Below are 19827 nucleotides of genomic sequence, written 5' to 3' on the forward strand. Positions count from 1 at the left end.
TTGGGCACTGGTTGATACTAGACAGCACCCTTGGGGGGAGGAGAAGGAAAGCAGATCAACAAGTTTTGGCCATTCAAACTGTATTTGAACCAGAGGAACAATCTGTGCCAGTAGCAGTAACCCCTATACAGAAGAAAAAATCCAAGATAAAATCAGTTTGCTTAGTGAGGGACGAAGAGGAAGTATGGCCCTCACAACAGGAGGAACACTCAGGGTGAGAGATAATCACCTGATCCCTCTCCCTGGGTGAGCTGTGAGATGCGTGAATAGATTTCATCCACCAGGCAGGTGAGCCCCTCGTGACCTGACTGCTCCAGTGCTGGGATACCGTGTCCCATGATATGAAATTAGATGGTCGTGAAGCCAAGCAACTGGGATCCCTGTCCTGGGATGTGGGCATTGCAAAAGGGATTGGGAAAAGGATAAAACACTTGACAATGGAAGTTTGTCTGAAAAGGGCAGCAGCAGCAATCCACCTAAGTAATCCTGAGCCCCTGCAGCCAGCAGTGTTGTAGAATCAGCAGAGCTATTTTAGCCACAAAAAGAGATATTTATCAATGAAAAGTGAACTATGACTCATTCTGCAATGAAAGTTAAAATTTCTTAATGTCCCTGCCAAAGTTCACCAGGAGAAAAACCTGCAATTTGATCCTGAAACTGAACATTGCTTAACTTGAATAACTGTTCAAGTCAGCTCAATCACTCACTTCTAAGTTTTGCTGAAACATTGAGCACTGTGTTTGAAATCCTACTTCCCACCTAGACACTGATGTCTGCCTACAACTGTAATTTAGGAGCCTGAGCCCAGTTAAAAACAAACAAAATTAAATCCACAGTTGAGAACCTCTCACACAGCCTTAGGAGACTAAGTTTCCTTGGATATATCTAATCTGATCCCTCTTCCTTCATTCTAAGGAGACGATTGCAGTAGGCAAAGGTGATGCTGCTAGCATCAATGTTTAAGGACATTGTCCAGTGCTTACATGTTTTGCCAATCAAGTGGAGGCCTGTGCTGTGAGCTCTTCTTATTCAAAGGCAGCTCAAACACAATCATGTTTCATTTCCTGTGAGGGGACCTGATTGCTAGTTAGATAAGGGTTAAGGCACTTTCTATTTTTCCTATCATATCTATGTAAAGTAGCATTTAAGATTTTGAAGCCCAGAAAGAGAAGAAGGAGAGTATAGATTTGTGATTAGTGATGGATGCATAAATGCCTGAATGAGAGCATACAACTTGTGCACACACGTGCATGCATGCAGAGTGGGACGAAAGAGCTGTTCACCAGACAGCTCCTGCATTTTGTATGAAAGAGTTCTGAATAAACTCTGGAAGAAGGAAGGAATTGGAGACCAGCATTCCTCACACTAGGCAAAGCATCTACTAAGACTTGCATTTCCTCCAGTTTAGTCTCTCTCCCTATGGATCTTAAACTTTTTATCATAAGAAAGGCAAGGAAAATTGCCTAACCTAAAACTTTCAGAAGTATAAGGATGGGTTATCCTTATCTTGTTTCCTGTCTTGTGATAGACAGACCAGCAATTAGTGTTCTCTTTTCTGAGCTAACAGATACAGATTTGATCCCCTTTTATTGGAAGAAAGGGCTTGAAACATAGCGTAGCAACTAGATGCTTAAAGGAATTACAGACCTTATCCTTTTTAAAATAAAAGTAACTAGTGGTTTCTTAGTAGAGTTAAGGGTTGTCAGAATACTCTACATATCCTCAGGATTTTATGCTCAGGGTAACTCTTTTGAGAACTCTGTGCAGACTTAGGTGTGAAACACATGCTTCCTACTTAGTACTCAGTCTACTTACCACAGCAATATGTGGTAGAAAAGCTTTGAAAACCTAATAGCAACCCAAAGAAAAATTTAGCTTTTTCTATGGGAAAAATAAACTCCCTGCAGATACAATGCCATATGCAGGATGAGTTATTTACTTTTATTGAGGGCTTTTTTCCCTGTGGAATTGAATGCTAAAGTATAGGCAACTACTTTTAAGGGAACATGTATTTTAAACATCTCTCACTCTTTCAAATTCACTTTTCATCCAAACTGCTTTATTACCTAAGCAACAGACTCCTAAAGAAGAGAAAATTTTGCATGCTGAGTTTTACACTTAATACCTTTCAACATAGATGTTCTTTCCAGTTCCAAGAGAATAGAGGCTACAAAGAATTCTGTAACATGAAACTTGTACATCACCCACTAGAGGAAAATAAAAATACATTATCAGTATTTCTTCAGCTAAGGATTACTTTTCAAATATCAAACATCTTTTTTATGCAATCTGTTAAATGGTGTCTAAAACTTTTAGCACGTGTATCACTGAACATTCTGACTGTCTGTACTCCACATGGTGTTTACCTTCAGTGTCTCTAATACCTGGTCTATCATCTACATTCATTCCAAAGCCTACCAAATCATTAGACATTCCAAGAGGACAGCAGATACTTGCTAATAAAATATTCCAGGTTATCACACTCACAGAGTACAATTTTAAGCTAAATGACATCACTCTGTCTGTCTAACCTTTAGGTACATGATCTTTTTAAAGAAAGTATTTTTAAAGAAAGTATTTTCATGGTTATCCATTTTTTAATTATGACCCAAATATATACAAAAATTTGGAACACAATTACACCCATTAGAAACATTAGAACATCAAAAGACCATTCAGCATATTGCTGAATCTTAAGGAGTCATTTCAGTATTTTTAAACTAACTGATGCTAAAAATAGGGAAAGTTTAAATTCAGAGACCTACAGTGGTTTTCCCATGTAAGGGAATATCCACAGGGAACTTATAGCAAGTTGTCTCCGTTAACATAATGAAATACAAATTTTGCACAGAAAACTAGTCTCATCCACACATTTGTTAAGAGACCACTTAAAGGGCTATTTTAATTTCTCTCTCAATGTTTGGAGAAATATTGTACATAATTAACTTTAAGCTTATTGAATATTATTTTTAAACATGTACTAGAAAAAGGTACTATGCTGCTAATTTCAGAACTAATGCTGGAAATGTGAATGTTACTGAAAACAGAATTTCATCCTTTGAATCCATGCAGTCATTACTAAAAAGCACTTGCAGCAGTATAACACAATAAAATTTAAAAATAAAATAAAATACTTACAAAGTAAATCTATTCCAAAGTGATATTGTGAAATATGTTCAAAAATTGATGTTAAGATTGGTAACAATGCTACTGTAGTATAATTTATATTCTGTGAAACACCCTTGATTTGTGTTCGTGAATGAGTAAATTTTCCCAGTTTAAGATTTTCTGAAGTTTTTTCCAAGTCTTCAGCTGCATTTTCAAAAAAGGCACGCAATCCCGCTTTAACAAGCTCAGATCCTGATTTCATAACAGTTCTGAAAAATAATAAGGTAAAATATATCAACTTTGTATTGATATTTAGTAGTTGTATAGAGATACATGTACATGTTTGTTACATTCTGTCAGTCTTTGAAGATACCCACACCTATCAGGGAACATCACATTAAGAAGAGAAAAGGCCACTTACATCTGCCTAGCAGTATAAGCAACAATTATCTTTGAGCATTTAATACAAAATAACAAAAATAAAGATCTTGATCCATAGTCTTGCCTTTTCAGAATTTTGTGATCTGCTTTCAAATAAGATAACGCCTTCTCAGTAAATGTCGTAAGTCGTGAGAAAGCTCCTCCATAAAATATGCTCAAAAACCCCCAACTCATAATCCCTGTAGTCTTACAGGAGCCACAGTTACTAGGTGTATAAGTCAGGATACTTCAGAGCACCATAAATCTAGAAAATACAGCTGCAATACTGGAATCACAGATTTTTTGCACATTTCTCCAACACCTTAATGAAGGTTCCAGGGTTGTTCACCAGTTCACAGTAAATTCATTGTCAGGCTGCTGTGTAACTTAGCCAGGCCAGAAAACAGCTCAAATTAGAAAACAATTCTGACCTCTGTTTTAATCTACATAATAATTTCAATGATAAGCTCTAAAAGTTAGCAAATATAACTGTGCCCACATATTAATATACTCTGCATAATTCTAATTACAAATTTTCCACTATGCACTAAAATTTCTTAATATCTGCAGGTATCACTACTTTCAGTTCCCATGGTTGTGTCATTTACATCTCCCCATAAAGTCTTCAAATATGCTTGGAAAGGATGACACGTGTTTTCAGTGTTTGAATGACAGACATTGAGCAGACAAATGTAGATGAAAAACTTTAGACAAAATTTGCTAATACAGAAGGCAATATCAGAATTGTTGATGCTGTTAAGATCATTGATTACAAATAAAGAATAAAAAAATACAGAAACAATCCAATTGCTTCTGAAAAGCTCTGTGAAACATTCATAGTTTGCAGTTAGTACAAAAGTTGCAAACTTACCGTGTGTCAAGAGACTGAGCTAAGATGTGCAGGCAGTTCACCATTGTAGCAGAATCACTGCCTGGTTAGAAAGAGATACTATGAGAGCACAATACCACAGAAAACATAGCATCATCTAATGATCCAAAATGTCATTATTGGAGAGGCACAGTTTAAACAAAACATTACAAAAGTCTCCCACCTTGGGTCACTGGAGAGAGAGTTAAGTCTGGTTCTGGGACTAACTTGCAATTTCTTAAGTCAATTTCCATATAAGAAATAACAGAATAACTAATGCCTACTTAGGGCACATTTTCACCACCTAATCTAGCAACATTCTGAACTCTGTATCTTGCAGTACTTATACTTCTTTTACAATTTTTTTACCAATACCTTTGTAGGAGGTATATTATTTTTCCCTGCATCCCCTTTATCTATTGAGAAATTAGTCTATTGTATCCAACAGTTGGATGACAGAAATCAAAATAATTACCATAAGATTACCTTTGAAAAACTAAAAGTAACTGCAGAGCATTGATTTTTTTCAAGGTGTCTGGAGATACTAGAATGTGCTATTTCTTCCTGCTTCAAAACTTTACACATTCTATTAGGTGTTGGCTTCAGAGCCATGTTCAGTGCCCTCACTAATTTCACTAGGAGCTTATGGAGCATTTAATAGAATTCTGTCTGTACTTGTGAAAATCTTTAGGTAAGATAGAAACAATGGTTATGCATTCTTTAATTTTTTACCAAGCTCTTTCTTAACAACTTACCAAAAAGTGAGATCCTATGTCTAACAAGAGCAGCTAGTTTGCAGAACAGGCTAAAGTAGAGAAGAACAGAGAGAGCAAAACAAGATAAGAGATAAGACAAAGATGAAAGATTTATTTGGAATGTGAGGTAAAGAATAGTAGGAATATGAAAAGAAAACACAACAAAGTTCCTGGAAAGCATACTTTGAGTGATACATGATGATAACAGTCAACTGCATTAAGCAGAGTGACATTTTGAAGGTGCTGAGATCTCTCATTTTCTATACTTCACCACTTCAGAGGTGTCTTGAAATCTAAAGCTTTCTTTTGACAGTGGTTTTCAACAATTGCATACTATATGGCTGAGTCATTCCTTATGGCTATTATTTCTGAATAAGAAAATTTTTTGGCAAGAACAAGAAAAAATGAGAAATATTTTAGTGTTTTACTTGGCATTCTGCAGGAAATGAATGTTAAAAAATCTTCATACTATTTAAAGTAATGTTCAAGGATATCCTTTGTAAATAAATAAATCTGTGTTTACCCTCTGATGATGATAATACGAATCCTAAATATAATATAGATTAGAAGAGCTTCTGGCAAGTATTTCAGAAACTTGCATATCTAACCTACCTGTCTAAACAGTAGGATAATTAAGAGAATATAGCATAGAATAGATTAAAGGGGCTATTTTAACAAAGACAGCTAGACAGGCTTGCATATAATTTGGGCCATACTTTGCAAATGGAATTAGGACTTAAGAAAATGAAGCATATACCTTACGACTTGGTATGGTCTCATACTAACCACAGATTTTTATTGTTACCTTCACAATGGTAAGGAGATACTATACTTCCTATAAGATGAAAATGGCAGATAGTCACATCTCTCAATGAAGGATGCACAAAGAATTATAAGATATTTCTGCAGTTATACTAGCAGATATGTGTGCTAGACATCTAACTTCTTCATGTGCCTTTGTAAAGCCACTTTGTACAGCCCTAGAACGCATCCTTATACCTTCATTAAGCTAACCTGACTGACTTTAGGGAAGTAACAGGAGTATTCAGAGAGGAAGCATGAAACTGAAATGAAATTAAGTGACACTTCCATCCTCCTGAAGCTGAGCTGACTTTCCCAGCTCCTGGAGGACTATCTTGCCCATTTGTCTATATCTGAGAGCTGAGTAAAGCAGAATCTTGGGGATTTACCACTCTTACACACAACTGCTACACAAGGACTACCACCCACAAAGATGGAAGCAAAGGGTGATAATAATTTAGAGAAGTGCAAAAATGTGTTGAGAGATAAACTGAAGAATGGAATCTAGGAAGTTGAGTCCTAGGCCTTATGTAATAGGATCTTATGTAATAACATGTAAGTAACCTTTACTTTCAATTTTTATATCTACTTTCCACTGGAAAAAGCAGTTAACTCTGGTCAATGCAGTGAAGGAAAGTAAAAGAAATCTGAGAAACTGACAGCTAAGCTAAGAAAGCAGGAGAGTAAACCAGTTTGAAATACTACAGTACAAAATTTCCAAAAGAAAATAACCAGCAGCACACCTCAAGGGCAAGAAAAAATCCTGGCAAATTAATAAATTGCAGTCATAGTTAAAACACAATTAAATATAATTTAATATTATTTTTACATTTTAATTGCAGAAAAGAGAAATTAATATTTTCATATAGGTAGCACGTTATAACTTAAAAGGCAATTATTTTTAACGGAGTTTTCTAGAATAACTTTGTGTCAAATGGCTGATTCCATCCCAACAGAACAGACATGCAATAATTATTAAATTCCAGTAATACTTGTGCAGGGGCAGAAGTGATTTTGTATAGAGTCCACAATTCCACCTAAAAATCTGCCTCGTGGTATTTTTAACATTTTTTTATAGCTGAAAATTTAAATAAATGTGAGACCATTTAAATGAACCAACTGTGAAAAAAGCTTCAACCAGAAACTGCCACCAACAATGAAACAGAACCCCATCAGACACTAAGTAATTCCATTGCTCACAGAATAGTTGATTGGTATTTCAATGTTATCATCTATAATTATATATTTTAAAATAAATAGTTATGTTAAATACTTAACTCTAATTATGTGCACGTGTATATATATATATATACATATATATATATATGTATATATATATGTAATAAGGAATAATAAAATGAGGAATTCTATTCACTCACTACCATTCTCATACAGAATAAAATATTCATTTTCCAGCTGAGGAAAGTGTGCTTTTGAACTATCTCTTTAACCTAAGAAGAGACCTTTAGTTATCTGTATAAAACCCTGCTGTGGACATCTTAATTTTTTACTTACCTTGCTACCATTTCCTTTTCCTTATTTGATGCATATCCACTGCTACTGAGGGTTTTTGATGGAGAAGACAGGAAGTAGAGGCAGTGATTTGTAAAGTACTGATCAACTAATGGTAAAAGAACCTAAGAAATACAGATACAAAATGCATTTTTTACAGAGAACAATGGTAAATGTAGCAGTAATGCTCTGATTGCTCAACGCTCATTAAAAGAATTTTAGTTCTGTAACAATTGTATTTTTTTTTTCAGACACAAACTCATGCAAATTAAAACCTAAATGCTTACAATTTTATTCAAAATCGCATAAATAATAAACAGAGTTACACAGATATCTGCTTTGGATCTAATACTGCATAGGAATATTTCTTTCTGCTAATTAGATGATATGCACTTCAGTGCTATCTTGTAGTAAAAAAAAATCAGATAAAATTTATATATTCAGTGAGAGCATTTAATATCACGTAATGAATAAGGCGCCTTTTAATTTTTATGTTCCTTCTCATACAGAAACAGATACATTGAAGTGTTTTGAAATATCTGAATCCAACAAATATACTGACATATTTTTGAAGATATTTCAAAATATTTGGTAACAGTTTGATTAGTTATCATTAAAAAACAGAAAAGATCTATTTCTATTATATGAAAAGAAGTCTAACATTACAAATTTACATATTCTGTGTAGTGGAATGTATATGAACATTACTTGAAATAATCACTCACTTTAGCAAAGAATTTTATTTCTTGGTCATGTGGAGATTTTTCAGTTTTTCCACTGGTTACAATAGCTTCTGCAAGGATACAATAAAGGCAGACACAAATAAGAAGCTGTCTAATAATAAATAACACAACAGATCTTTCAGATAGACTTGCAAAATTTGTTTTGCGCAAATAAAAATAAAAGACCAGAAGCTGTTTAACTAGTTACAAATAATAATAGTTACAAACTAGTTTAGCTAGTTACAAACAATAATTTAATCTGCAAATTAAAGGATATGATTTAAATTTCTTAAATGCAATAAAACCAGTGATCACTACAAATGTAAACCTATTAATCCAAATATCAATAATTATATTTTTAAAATAAAATCTGCAACCTACCCAAATGCGCAATAAACTCTTGAGCAGAATCAACATATTTTAAAATTTTCTTCAGAAACTTAAAGGCAAACCTCTTTTCCATGGATGAAGCATCCAACTCTGTGTCATTCATGCCCCTGTTTTAGAAAGGATTAAGAGAAGTAGCATTGATGATGGAAGCAGTACAAATGATGGCAGTGCTCTGAAGCATTTCATGCCTTATCTTTTTATTATTGTAAATTGTCATAAGAAGGAGAAAATTACCATGGTAACTCTTAGTTATCAACTACCTAAGAAGAAATAGAGAAACACTAACTGACTTTAATAAGAGGTATAATAGCTTATGATTAAAGTATCCAAAATATATGTATTTGAGGATAAGAACTTTAGAGTGCTATCTTATCGCACAAAAAAGCTAGGGTGCATCTGAATCCAACAAAGTAATGCACTGGTCACTCAATTTCTGCTGCTGGCACATTTAAGCGCCAAGTGTTTGGGAAGTCAGCAGTTGCATCTTTATAAAATCACCCCAAGTACTACCCTTCATTTTATTAATCACTGTTAAACTTCATTTATCCTTTAATTTTATGAAGGAAAGAAGCCAAAATGACTTCAACTACTAAATGAAAACTTAAATGTTAAGTTACAAACTATTATATTACTGAAGTATCTGAAAGATTTCAACAGTATACAATAATTTCTAAGGAGGCATGTATTATTCATTCTTTAAGATAAATTCATGACCTAAATCATGGCTGGTACATACAAGATATTAAAGATCAGGTCGCTCAGAACCTTGTATGATAATGTATTGAGTAGGTTCAAACATCAAAATTTCAAAATTACTCTGGTGACCCTATAATATTTGAACACCCTTACCATGAAAAAGTAATGGTGAAATATTTTCATATATCTAACTGAAATTTCCTTTTACAACTTATTACTTTTGAGGGGTTAGTGTTTGACCTCATTTTCTCTATAACCTAGCAGGAAGCAGTTGAAGACAGTCGCAAATCCTATTGTAGCCTTCTGTTTTTAAACTGAAAAATTTCCAAGCACGCCTCAGAGCCTCTCCTGGCATGACATTGGCATCCATCCACAGAGCACCTCAGTGGCCTCCCACTTGAGCAACTTTGTTCTCAATGTCTTCCTTAGCACTGCAGAATCAAAAACGGGACAACATACTCCTGATAGAATCTCTTGATCCATCAACCTGCAGAACACACTCGCTGATAAAGCCTAGTACACAGCTCTTATCACCACAGGGATGCATTCCTGATTCGTGTTCAGCTTGCACAATTCAAAGAGCTTTTCTGCACATGTGCTCTCAAGCTCAGCTTCCCTGTTCCTGGGATTATTCCATCCCAGGTATAGGACTTCACATTTACCTTTGCTCAACCTTATAAGACTTCTGTCAGCCCATTTCTCCAGACCATCAAAGCTTCTCTGAAGGGTAGCCAAACTCTCCAATTCATTGCTAAGGAAGGGTTCATTCCACAAAACTGCAAATGATGCCTTCTGTCTTGGCATCCAGGACAAGAACAGGGATTTTTTTTTAATTATCCATTTGAAGTCACTTAATTTTATGCGTTTTTAAATTTATTTTGTTTTCAAACATACTTGCTTTCACAAGTCATTAATTCTTTCATCTTCATTTCCTTGAAATTCTCTTATACATTTGTTTAGTTTGCAACTTCTTCATAGTCTCTTTATTACAATATTAAAAAGACTAAACTCTGCTTGAGATTTTCCATTGATAGATGGTCAGTTACCCGGGACATCTAACTGCTTTATCAAGTGAGGAAGTAACTGAGTGACATTAAGGAAAACCTCTGCTTAACCATAATGGCTACTTCATCTGCTTCTATACAGACTCTTCAAATAGTAGCCCTTATCAGTTAGAGAAAATAACCTGGCCAAAGGACATGCAGAGACTACAGAGGAGCTGAACAGTGTGTCAGAAGTAGGGAAGAAGGAAGGAACTGGTAGTTTGTGGCACTGAGGCAAAAGCAAGAAAGGAACAAGAAAAAGGGGAAGTTGTTGAACTCACTGCTGTGGTATAAGAAAATGATCATTTGCACTGAGAGCCCTTACCACTAGTGTGGGAGTAAATCAGGGAGAAAAAATGGAAGATTAGACTAACAGTTTAAAAACAGCTATGAGAGAAATCCAAGCAAAAAAAAAAGTAATTCTGGGAGAAGGTTGATGCAGCAGAAATTTTAACAATAAAATAATCTAATAATAAAATATATGTTCTTGACCATGTCAGGACACAGTTAAGAGGAAAGGAACCATTATAGTCTGGGGGAACACCATCAGAGAACCGAGGAAGATGTTCCAATTCCATTTTAAAACACAAATTTGGTAGGATTCGAACCTCCCATCTTATAGTTTAATTTGGAGAAAAAAAAAAATTCTATTTCAAGAGTTCTAGTTTATATACTTTGATGACCCCCTATTAATTTATCACCTGTACAATCAAAATATTTAGTATGAATTAACAGCTATGTACACTTGAGAGGCATCTTCTGCTGCCCCACTCTCACAAAGGAGACTAAGAATTTATCTGCATACTCAGTGAGGTCACTAAATATTTTCTTCTTGAGTTTATAAGAAGTCATGGTTCCTAAGAGATTACACGCACTTTCCTAAATATTGAAAGATGTTGGTAGGTCTGTGAAGTTAAAAAGACAACATCCAAAGATCTTGCAGAGATTTAAAGGTGCTTAACGAAATACCATACTGTTTCTAATATGTAGTTAAGTAAGGTCTGAGATTCATCTGTATGTCATAAACACACAAAGTGTTTCAAAAATGTTCTCAACAAAGAGCAAAACCCAAAAACAGAGGCAGATGGTATATGTAATGTACACATGCTGTTCCGCCTATATGTTTCCAATTATAAACAATTCCTATGTTTTAACGAATAGTCCAATATTTTCAAGAATGACATCTTGAAATGTGATAATTGCAATGAGTACTTCAAAAGGTTTATATATATATATATGCATATATTCATCTGAAGAAAACACTGAAAAGAGGATAATCTTGATTCATCCTTATACAGACAATCACTGCTGACTCTCTCCCATCTCAATAGAGAGTTTGAACATGCTTTTTCAAGTTGACTTGTCCCGTGTGTAAACACTGAAATACTGACTTCCTAACCCAAACACACACAGCTGCAAAATTTGACAAATTCTATTGGTGTTTCAGAAGATCATTCATTTGCACTAAGTAAACCAGGTTTTCTTATTCAATGGCTCTAAAGCAACTACGGAGATTATAAATATATTTGGTGACATACCTACATTTTGGGTTCAGGCTGAGAGCCTACATATATGGCAGGAGAGAATTTTACTCTCTAGTAATACAGAAATGTATACTTAGAACTGTTTTCTCATCTCTTAGAAATGTTATTAATTGTTGAAGCCAACAAAGTTACCTTTTGCAGATCCTAAAAATTTATTTTTATAAATTTCTGAGTATGCTTTCAGTAGGGACACAGACTTGAAAAGTAGAAATAAATGAAAACAGGTAAGATCTGATTCTATGCATGTACAGAAAAATTTGTTCATTAATAAAATGTAGTTTACAAAAATGCTTAATGCCAGCAAATTGAGGTTTCCTATGTGCTCAGGTGTTTCACATACAGGAAAACAGGAGAGTTATAGTATAGTAATTCACAGTTCTGTCATAAAAATCCACATACTACAGTAAGAAGTCCTCACTTTGAGACACAGCATTCAAGTTACAGTAAAACTAAGGAAGTCTGTGCTTTTGCTTGAGTAGAAGTTAATGCCCACGAAATAGAAAATAGCCACTTTGTCTTATTACTTTACATAACTCAAAGCAGTATTTTTTTCAAAAACTGGATTAAAAAGCAGTTTTACATAGATATGTTTCAGTATCAGACCTCGAATTAATTTTTCCATGATCCTTACTGACACAGCTGGCTGCTAATTTAGACATTTTAAATTATTTTCTTTTTTAATTACACTACTGTTGCATTTTGTATTTACTATGATCACACACTTATTAAAAATGTTCCCTGAATATGCTGTTTTAGAAGAGTCTTTCTGAACATAAAAATAACTCTGATTCATAGAAGATATGCCAAATGGTAATTATGTTAATAACTGCCAGTCTGCAGTGAGATAAGATTAACATGCTGGTTTGTGCACTGAATGCAAGCAAGCATCTGAAAAAAAGGGCAACTTACCGAGATATGATTATACCATTGACTTGAAGGAACTTAAACAGCTCTTGTGCCTTTTCACGGTCCCGTGATTTCTCCTTGGCTGTCAATGTGTCATAAGGCACCAATAAAGGATGACTACCTCCACCTTTAGTAAGTTGAAAGAACTGTAAGTTTTTCTACTGTAAGATTTATTCTGCTTCACGTACAAAAGGAACTATTAATTTTTGATTGTTTTACACTGTCATCTTTCAGATTGCTTCTTCTCCCTCATTCTCCTTGTCTTTTTTTTGTGTAGTTTACAGGATTGTGGCTTACCTTTGCTTTCCAACTCCATTTTCTTCTTTTTGGCCCATATATTATGGTAGTTTTCTGCCATTACCTCAACCATTCCCTACATTACCATCAGAAAAAACAAGATGCAAGATTAGGGGACAACTAAAAATTCTGTAATTCTACATCATTTACAGTCTTGAGTAAAGTCTACTCTCTTGTGATAAAGAAACATCATAGTTAAGTGGGATTTCTGTATTTGGCTGTTCTTTGAAGTCAGCACAAGCACATATTATAACACACATTATAACATGCTGTTGCCCCTTCCCTAGATTCATGTTTAATTTTTTCTGGGAACTCAGGAAGCACCAATGGCATGAACAGTAGAAATTTTGTCTTTCAGTATGTAAATAGCATGCGCCTTTCTTTAACAGCATATCATAACTACAGTCACAAATACACTCATAAAATCTAACAAAATTCAACTTGTTGGTAATAATAAAACCAAATACATTCATTCATTTCAGCATAATATAGGCAAAATACGAACCTGAAGCTCCCTAGAAAGTGCCACATTTGAGAGATCAAGTGGTGTTGGGCTATACCCGTTTCCCTGCAGCAGGAAAAAAATATTTTCAGATAAAATAATTTCAGATAAAAGAACCAAATATTCAACTACAACATCTCTGTCATTGATCTGATTAGAGTAACACCACTCCCAATTTAATACTTTCTTGTAGAAACTGTGTTCGCCTATTGTTTTGGCAATGTACTGAAGGCTCAGGATGATTGAGAGTATGTTTGCTGGTGTGGAAGCATGCAGGTCGTTGCAGATACTTAGATCTCTCTATAAACAACAAGTGGCAGGCTGCTAAGATCTAAGCTTTTAGCCTAAGAGAGGAGACCAGTCATGAGACACAAAAGATGTGCCTTCAAAACATGACAGAACCATGTGGGAACAGCCTGAAGGAACCCTGCGCTAAAGATGAGACAATTCAACAAAAAGATAAATTATTTTCTTGGGGAATTTACAGACTAAGAAAAAGCAGGAGTATAATATACTAACACAATCTTCAACTGGTTTAAGTGAGAAAGCTCCAGTTCAAAAAACCTGTTAGAGGTGTATGTTAAATATGAATGGTTACATGTAAATCAGTGGTTTCAAACTTGTACTCAAGTTAGATATGTGCTGAAAACTTCTACTCAATCATGTCTTTATCATGCATGTTCTTGGGAAAGAAGGCCCAACTGCAGAACAACTGCAATTCAATTGGCTGGAAGCAGAGAGTCCAGAGACAGAAGAATTTCCTGTAAGGGAGTGAGGACTGCTGAAGAGGTAAGAAATGGTGAAGTACTGTCTTGTAATGGAGTGCTCAGGGGCTGCTTTTTGTAAGCAAAAACTGGTCCTGGGGAAGGAACCCAACACAGACTTATGCTGCCAGGTACTGATGCTCGCAGGATCAGTGCTGGTGCACGTGTACATAAGGAGTTAGTTTGTGACACACCTTTGCACACTCCTTCCAGGACTTGGGCCCAATGCACTGCTTATTAACTCTCACTATATTTATGTACAAATGTGTGTAATTCACCTCAAGGGGTACAATAACAATTCTTCAACAACTGTTATAATTTCAAACAGCTTTCCTCCTCCAAGACAAATGGAACACCAATCTCAACATGGGATTATAGAAATCTACAAATGGAGAAAAATCTATCCTCACATCAAAATGCTAGGTAATATATAATTATGGAAAATTTTGCCTATAGATTAAAAAAAAAAAATGCATCAAATGTACAATCTCATTTGTCAGTCATAATTATAATCTTAACAAAAGCCCATGTTAGGCTCTTCTGTTTGACCAAAAAAAAAAAAAAAAAAAAAAAGAGAACTGCTAGTTATATTTATTATAAAATAAAAGACTTTAAATTCTTTGTCTGTTTTCTTTGAATGACTATATTAAAAAGCTCTTCAGTTCTTCTAAAAAAATTAATATCTATGGTCTCTTATAGCCTCAAGGTCTTAAAAGCCTTTTGGAATCCCCTCTTTAGTGTTGCTTAGTGTTTATTATAGTGACATGACTTCCAATCTCAGAACTCTACCATAAAAAGTTTCTGTTCACTAAAAGAACATAAAATTGACATAATTGTTTCTAGTTTATTAATAAATTAATGAACAGGCCTTTTGTTTTCTAAACTTAAGGCATTATACCTTACCTGACTAGACTGAGATATGCTACGGAGCTTTTCATTTTCACGCTGATGTATTACTGCTTCTCCTCCCTCCTTGGTCCTTTCTAGGCTCCATCCCAAGGCCAACATGGTTTTCAATGATTCTCTGGCAGGCCAACGATAAATTTCCTTTTCCTTTGAAGAAAAGAATGCAAAATTTCTCTGTATTTATTAAGTAGCAAAAGTACAATAGAAATATTCTGTCTTTCTCTGTTAAGTCCCACGTACCACAAAACTACAGAATATTTGTATATTATATGAGAAGACAAAATAAAGTTCTTTTTACACAAGAGAAAAGCTTTGAAATACTTAAAGTTTTTTTTAAAAATTTATTCTTAGTGGCATTTATTGCTAGGATTCATGCTAGAAATGAATGGCACTGCAATGAACTTTGGAGCAATAATGTAATTGGATGTGGAAACTTACTCATTAATTCCACCAGCATAAAAAAAATAAAAAAATGATGGTACTATGAGTGCTATGAAGTAGTTAAGCAAGTATGTACCTTCAAATGCATCACTCAAGGCCTTTTTTTAGTCTTCCTATACTTATATCCACTCACAGATACAGAAGGTTACTGAACTATACACCTCTTCATATAAACACAGCTAACAATAAAAGAATAAGCAACAGCCTGTATTCCAAGACTCCTTTGGAAAGTGAAAGTGTTAGAGAAATTCTGAAAATTTGTGGCAAAATTCTGAGTATGCCATATTAAGACTTTTCAAATCAATTTAATAAAAGTATTTCAGGTTGTAGCATAAACCAGAATTTTTCTGACAGTTGCTCAAAATGACAGCTTTTAGGGATAGAACCTGATTTTTATGTTCAAAAGTTCTAATTTCAGACAATTCAGAAAACTCTCTTTGAATTGCTTAAATAACAACCAACAATGCTTTGGCTCCTCTCCAAAGATTCCAAAGCAATTTACAAATCTTAGGAAACTCAACATCTTTAATCACTCTTGATTCTTGTCATGTCTATTTTCTGAACAGGGAAAATATGGCAAAGAGGGACAAATGTAATTGACTTGTGTCTCCCAGTGAATCATTACAAAAATAAGTAACAGAATTCACATTCACTTCACTGTTCTGACAATTAGAAGACATTTGTGCCTAGTCAAGAAATTCAAATGCTTTAAATGCTTTTCCGCATTTTCAACTGAATCATCTCCTACGCATTTTTTTACATTTTTCTACCATCTTTCTGGAAGACAAAATTGCCTTCAGATATGTTAAATTACACTTTCATTAAGCCCCAGGAGTTTCTGCCAGTCATTTCTCATCCGTGGAAGCATTAAAAAACTGTGCTACTGATACTTTTGAATACAGATTTGCCCATGCCTATGAAGAAACACTGAACATTTTGCCTAATGGAAGCAAATTATACAAGACTCAGTGTAAGATTAACTGAAAAACCACTTCAGCATAAGGATGTACCTATTCTTAACTGTAAAAATTCTAGTTTGTGCCTCTGCCTGACATTTAACAGAATATATTTGGAATTTATTTTTAGAAGCACACGAATCAATCTACTTCATATTGCTGCAGCTGAAATTTCCTCTATTACCTTTTCAGCTAAAGTTTTGAAGGGCCTTATTAATGGGTGAGTCTTCATATTTTCATCCAGTGAAACACCATATTTCCATCCACTATTAGTCTGAAAAAGAAAAAAACATAACCAAAAAACCCACTGAAATAAGAACAACATAGACAAGTGAGAGCAAATTAGCCTGTTTCTTTCATCATACCAAACTGCTAACCCACTGCAAGAGCTGCTCAGTGCCACAGGAGAAGTGCATCCATCTGTGGACACACTGGAACAAAACATGTCTGAGACAGAACGGATGCCACCTATGAGGAGGAGGTCTCACAATACCAATTCTGAGCCTAACTTACATTGGCCCCTTTCAAGTGGACTCATGCATTGAAACAGGACAGACTGAGGCAAAAAAGATTGCCTCAATTCTCTGGGGGGGCTGAAGTCAGAAACACAGAGAAGAGTATGTAACATTAACAGATCAAGAGCTGAAGAACATAACTGTAATGAATCTTTTACCTTAAATAATAGTAACTGAAATTTATGGTTTCAAATTAAACTGTGTATATTTACATATTTATATGTATGTTTACCTTTCTCTACAAATTTGCATTTATAGGCCCCCCAAACAAGAGAATTATTTTATTTGTACAAACAAACAAAATTAAAAAAAAAACCAACCAAAAAAACCCCCAAAAAATCAAAACAAACAAAAAGACCTGAAAACAAAACACCAAAACACCAAACCAACAAAACCCGCCTCCCAAACCAAACACCCCTTGTTCAGTCCCCTCAAGTCTCTGTCCTAATAAATTCTTTGAAAAAGTGACAAATTGCAATGCATTTTCTTAAGCAAAAGATTTCTTCCACATATCCCTAAATAAACATGTGGACATCCATACACTCTGAACAAGGGTCTAACAGTCAAATCATCCAATTTCAATTTCAATATTCACCCTAGGAATTATTTACTAGCCCTGGACAGTTGCCAGTCTTAAAATAACTCCTACCTTTTCAAAGGCCCATTTATCGTGGGAATGCTCAGCGTACTTGCTTACAATATACTCCAGTTTCTCAGGAAGTACAAGGCTGTAAGCAAAGAGGGTTATGGTCATTCAATCATAAGTTACTGCAGTCTGATTTATGAAAAAAATGTCAGCATAATATGGCACTAATCAAAATGCTTCACCTCCAAATGAAGGCAAGGAATTTGGCTTGGCAATTCCCTATTCTCTAAAAGAAATGCCACAAAAAAGGCATACCTACAACGGCATTTGCAGAGAACCTATAAGAACATAAAAGTCACACTTTTTACAACTGAAAGTCGTGAAGAAACAAAAACTTGCTTCACCATAAACTACAGAAAATTTTGTTGCTAGTTCTTAATACAGAATAACATTAACATGGATGTTTCACAATGCACAATGATGGAAGGACAAGACTTTAATAGCAAGACTGAGCTAGTGATCCTCAGTTCTTGAATATTCAAGTTCTTGAATATAAAGTCTGTATTTTAAAAGCACAAGATTACTAGGAAGGCCAAATCTCTAATAATCCTACATGATCTGCTTAATTTACCATATCATGTTTCTACAGATCAATGCTCAAAATTAAGCGAAGATTTTATAAAAATTGGGCTACAGGCCAATTGAATCACCAGATTTTTGTGATCTTGTACAAATTGTCATAAGCACAATCTAAATAATGATTGTTTCTAATTCATATATCCCAAACATTTGAACTATTAGGCAATAGGGTACATAATAAATATAGAATTTACTATTTTCTCTGCAGACATAAGATGGAAATATTTAACATCTGTTCAGGTTTGAGAAGAATATGGTTTATCTCTGGTAAACAGGACACACTGCAGTGAAGTATTTGGCAGAAGGAAGCAAAAATCCCTGTACTACTTCTGAAAGTCCTAATACCACTAACAAGTCAGTCACCAGCCAACCCTCCCTACAGAAGATGAAAAAATGATAATAAGGAATAGTATAAAAATATTTAAGGGAAGGAAATCACTATGAATTATATTACTTACTTTGATGTGCTGACAGGTTTGGGATCAAAATTTCCTTCTGGATCCACTGAAGTCTGCTTTTCCAAGGTTGACATAATTCGTGTGTCTAAATAATCAGGGGGCAAGGCTCCAGCTATAGCACTTAGACAAGGCAAAGCCATTCGAAAGAGCTCTGGATCATACTTCTGCAGGAGAGATAGGAACTGGTTGGAAAATCCAACAGAAAAACATGCAAAATGTTAGTGAAATCCAAGCAGCCATAGCCATGTACAAATATGAGAAGATGCAAACAAACAGTAAGGCACATTTAAAGTTCAAACATAGAGCAAAATTATTGCTGTGTGACATCTATTTTCCATTATATCAACATGATATATTCTTAACACTACTCAGATTGACATAAGAGTATGCTGACACTGTGTAGGTACATGCAGTATGAGTTCAACTTGAGCTTTCTTTGGGCCATGAAGGCCTATAAAGTAAGGATCAAGGCTTATTTGCCTAGTTACAGAGTATAATCACCTCTAAAATACTGCCTTAGTTCTAAAATTACTAGTTCCTGCAGAATTAGCTTCTTAACTGCAGAAGCCATTGTCATTTTGCCTTTCTTCACTCAGCACTATTTCTTTTAAAAAATATGCTCATTATAGGAAATTGAGATTTACTGTAGCAAAGTCATTTCATTATTTTTAATAACATCAAACCTGTAAATATAAATTAGAATGAAAAAGAATGGTGGAGAATACTGTAGGTCAGCAGATCAGATTTACACAACTCTTCTTTCACTGCGCTAACAATCATTTACAGAAAATTGAAAATGCTATTATAGAGAGCCACCAGTATTGGCACAAATGTACCATGTTAATTTATCTCTTAAAATCTAAGATGCACTAATTGGAAATATTTGATTGCATCAGGCACTCCTGATACTCTTCACACTTGTGAAAGAAGTAAGAGAGGGATAAATGTTACTAAAATCAAATACAAATAAACCTTAAAAAGTCATTTCAGAATAATAT

The 19827-nt window shown here is 34.6% G+C and overlaps 1 protein-coding gene across 18 annotated transcripts in view; it reads right to left on the reverse strand.

The window, feature by feature from the left end:
• RYR3 (ryanodine receptor 3) overlaps positions 1–19827 on the reverse strand; it is a 204435-nt gene that overhangs the window by 55824 nt on the left and 128784 nt on the right. For 11 of the 18 annotated variants that reach the window (XM_017741942.1, XM_017741940.1, XM_017741938.1 and 8 more), the window contains exons 52-65: positions 18830–19011; positions 17796–17874; positions 16816–16905; positions 15232–15381; positions 13568–13630; positions 13063–13138; positions 12769–12892; positions 8568–8683; positions 8190–8257; positions 7468–7589; positions 5152–5201; positions 4400–4460; positions 3139–3377; positions 2126–2207 (exon numbers count right to left, since the gene is read on the reverse strand). In XM_017741942.1, the coding sequence (XP_017597431.1) occupies positions 2126–2207; positions 3139–3377; positions 4400–4460; positions 5152–5201; positions 7468–7589; positions 8190–8257; positions 8568–8683; positions 12769–12892; positions 13063–13138; positions 13568–13630; positions 15232–15381; positions 16816–16905; positions 17796–17874; positions 18830–19011 (1502 nt within the window). The remainder of the gene's footprint in view (positions 1–2125; positions 2208–3138; positions 3378–4399; positions 4461–5151; positions 5202–7467; positions 7590–8189; positions 8258–8567; positions 8684–12768; positions 12893–13062; positions 13139–13567; positions 13631–15231; positions 15382–16815; positions 16906–17795; positions 17875–18829; positions 19012–19827) is intronic. The other 7 variants (XM_017741945.1, XM_017741934.1, XM_017741947.1 and 4 more) reach the window with 1 other exon arrangement.

Source organism: Corvus brachyrhynchos, unplaced genomic scaffold (genome assembly GCF_000691975.1).
Source record: "Corvus brachyrhynchos isolate BGI_N302 unplaced genomic scaffold, ASM69197v1 scaffold115, whole genome shotgun sequence".
NCBI classification, from domain to species: Eukaryota; Metazoa; Chordata; class Aves; order Passeriformes; family Corvidae; genus Corvus; species Corvus brachyrhynchos.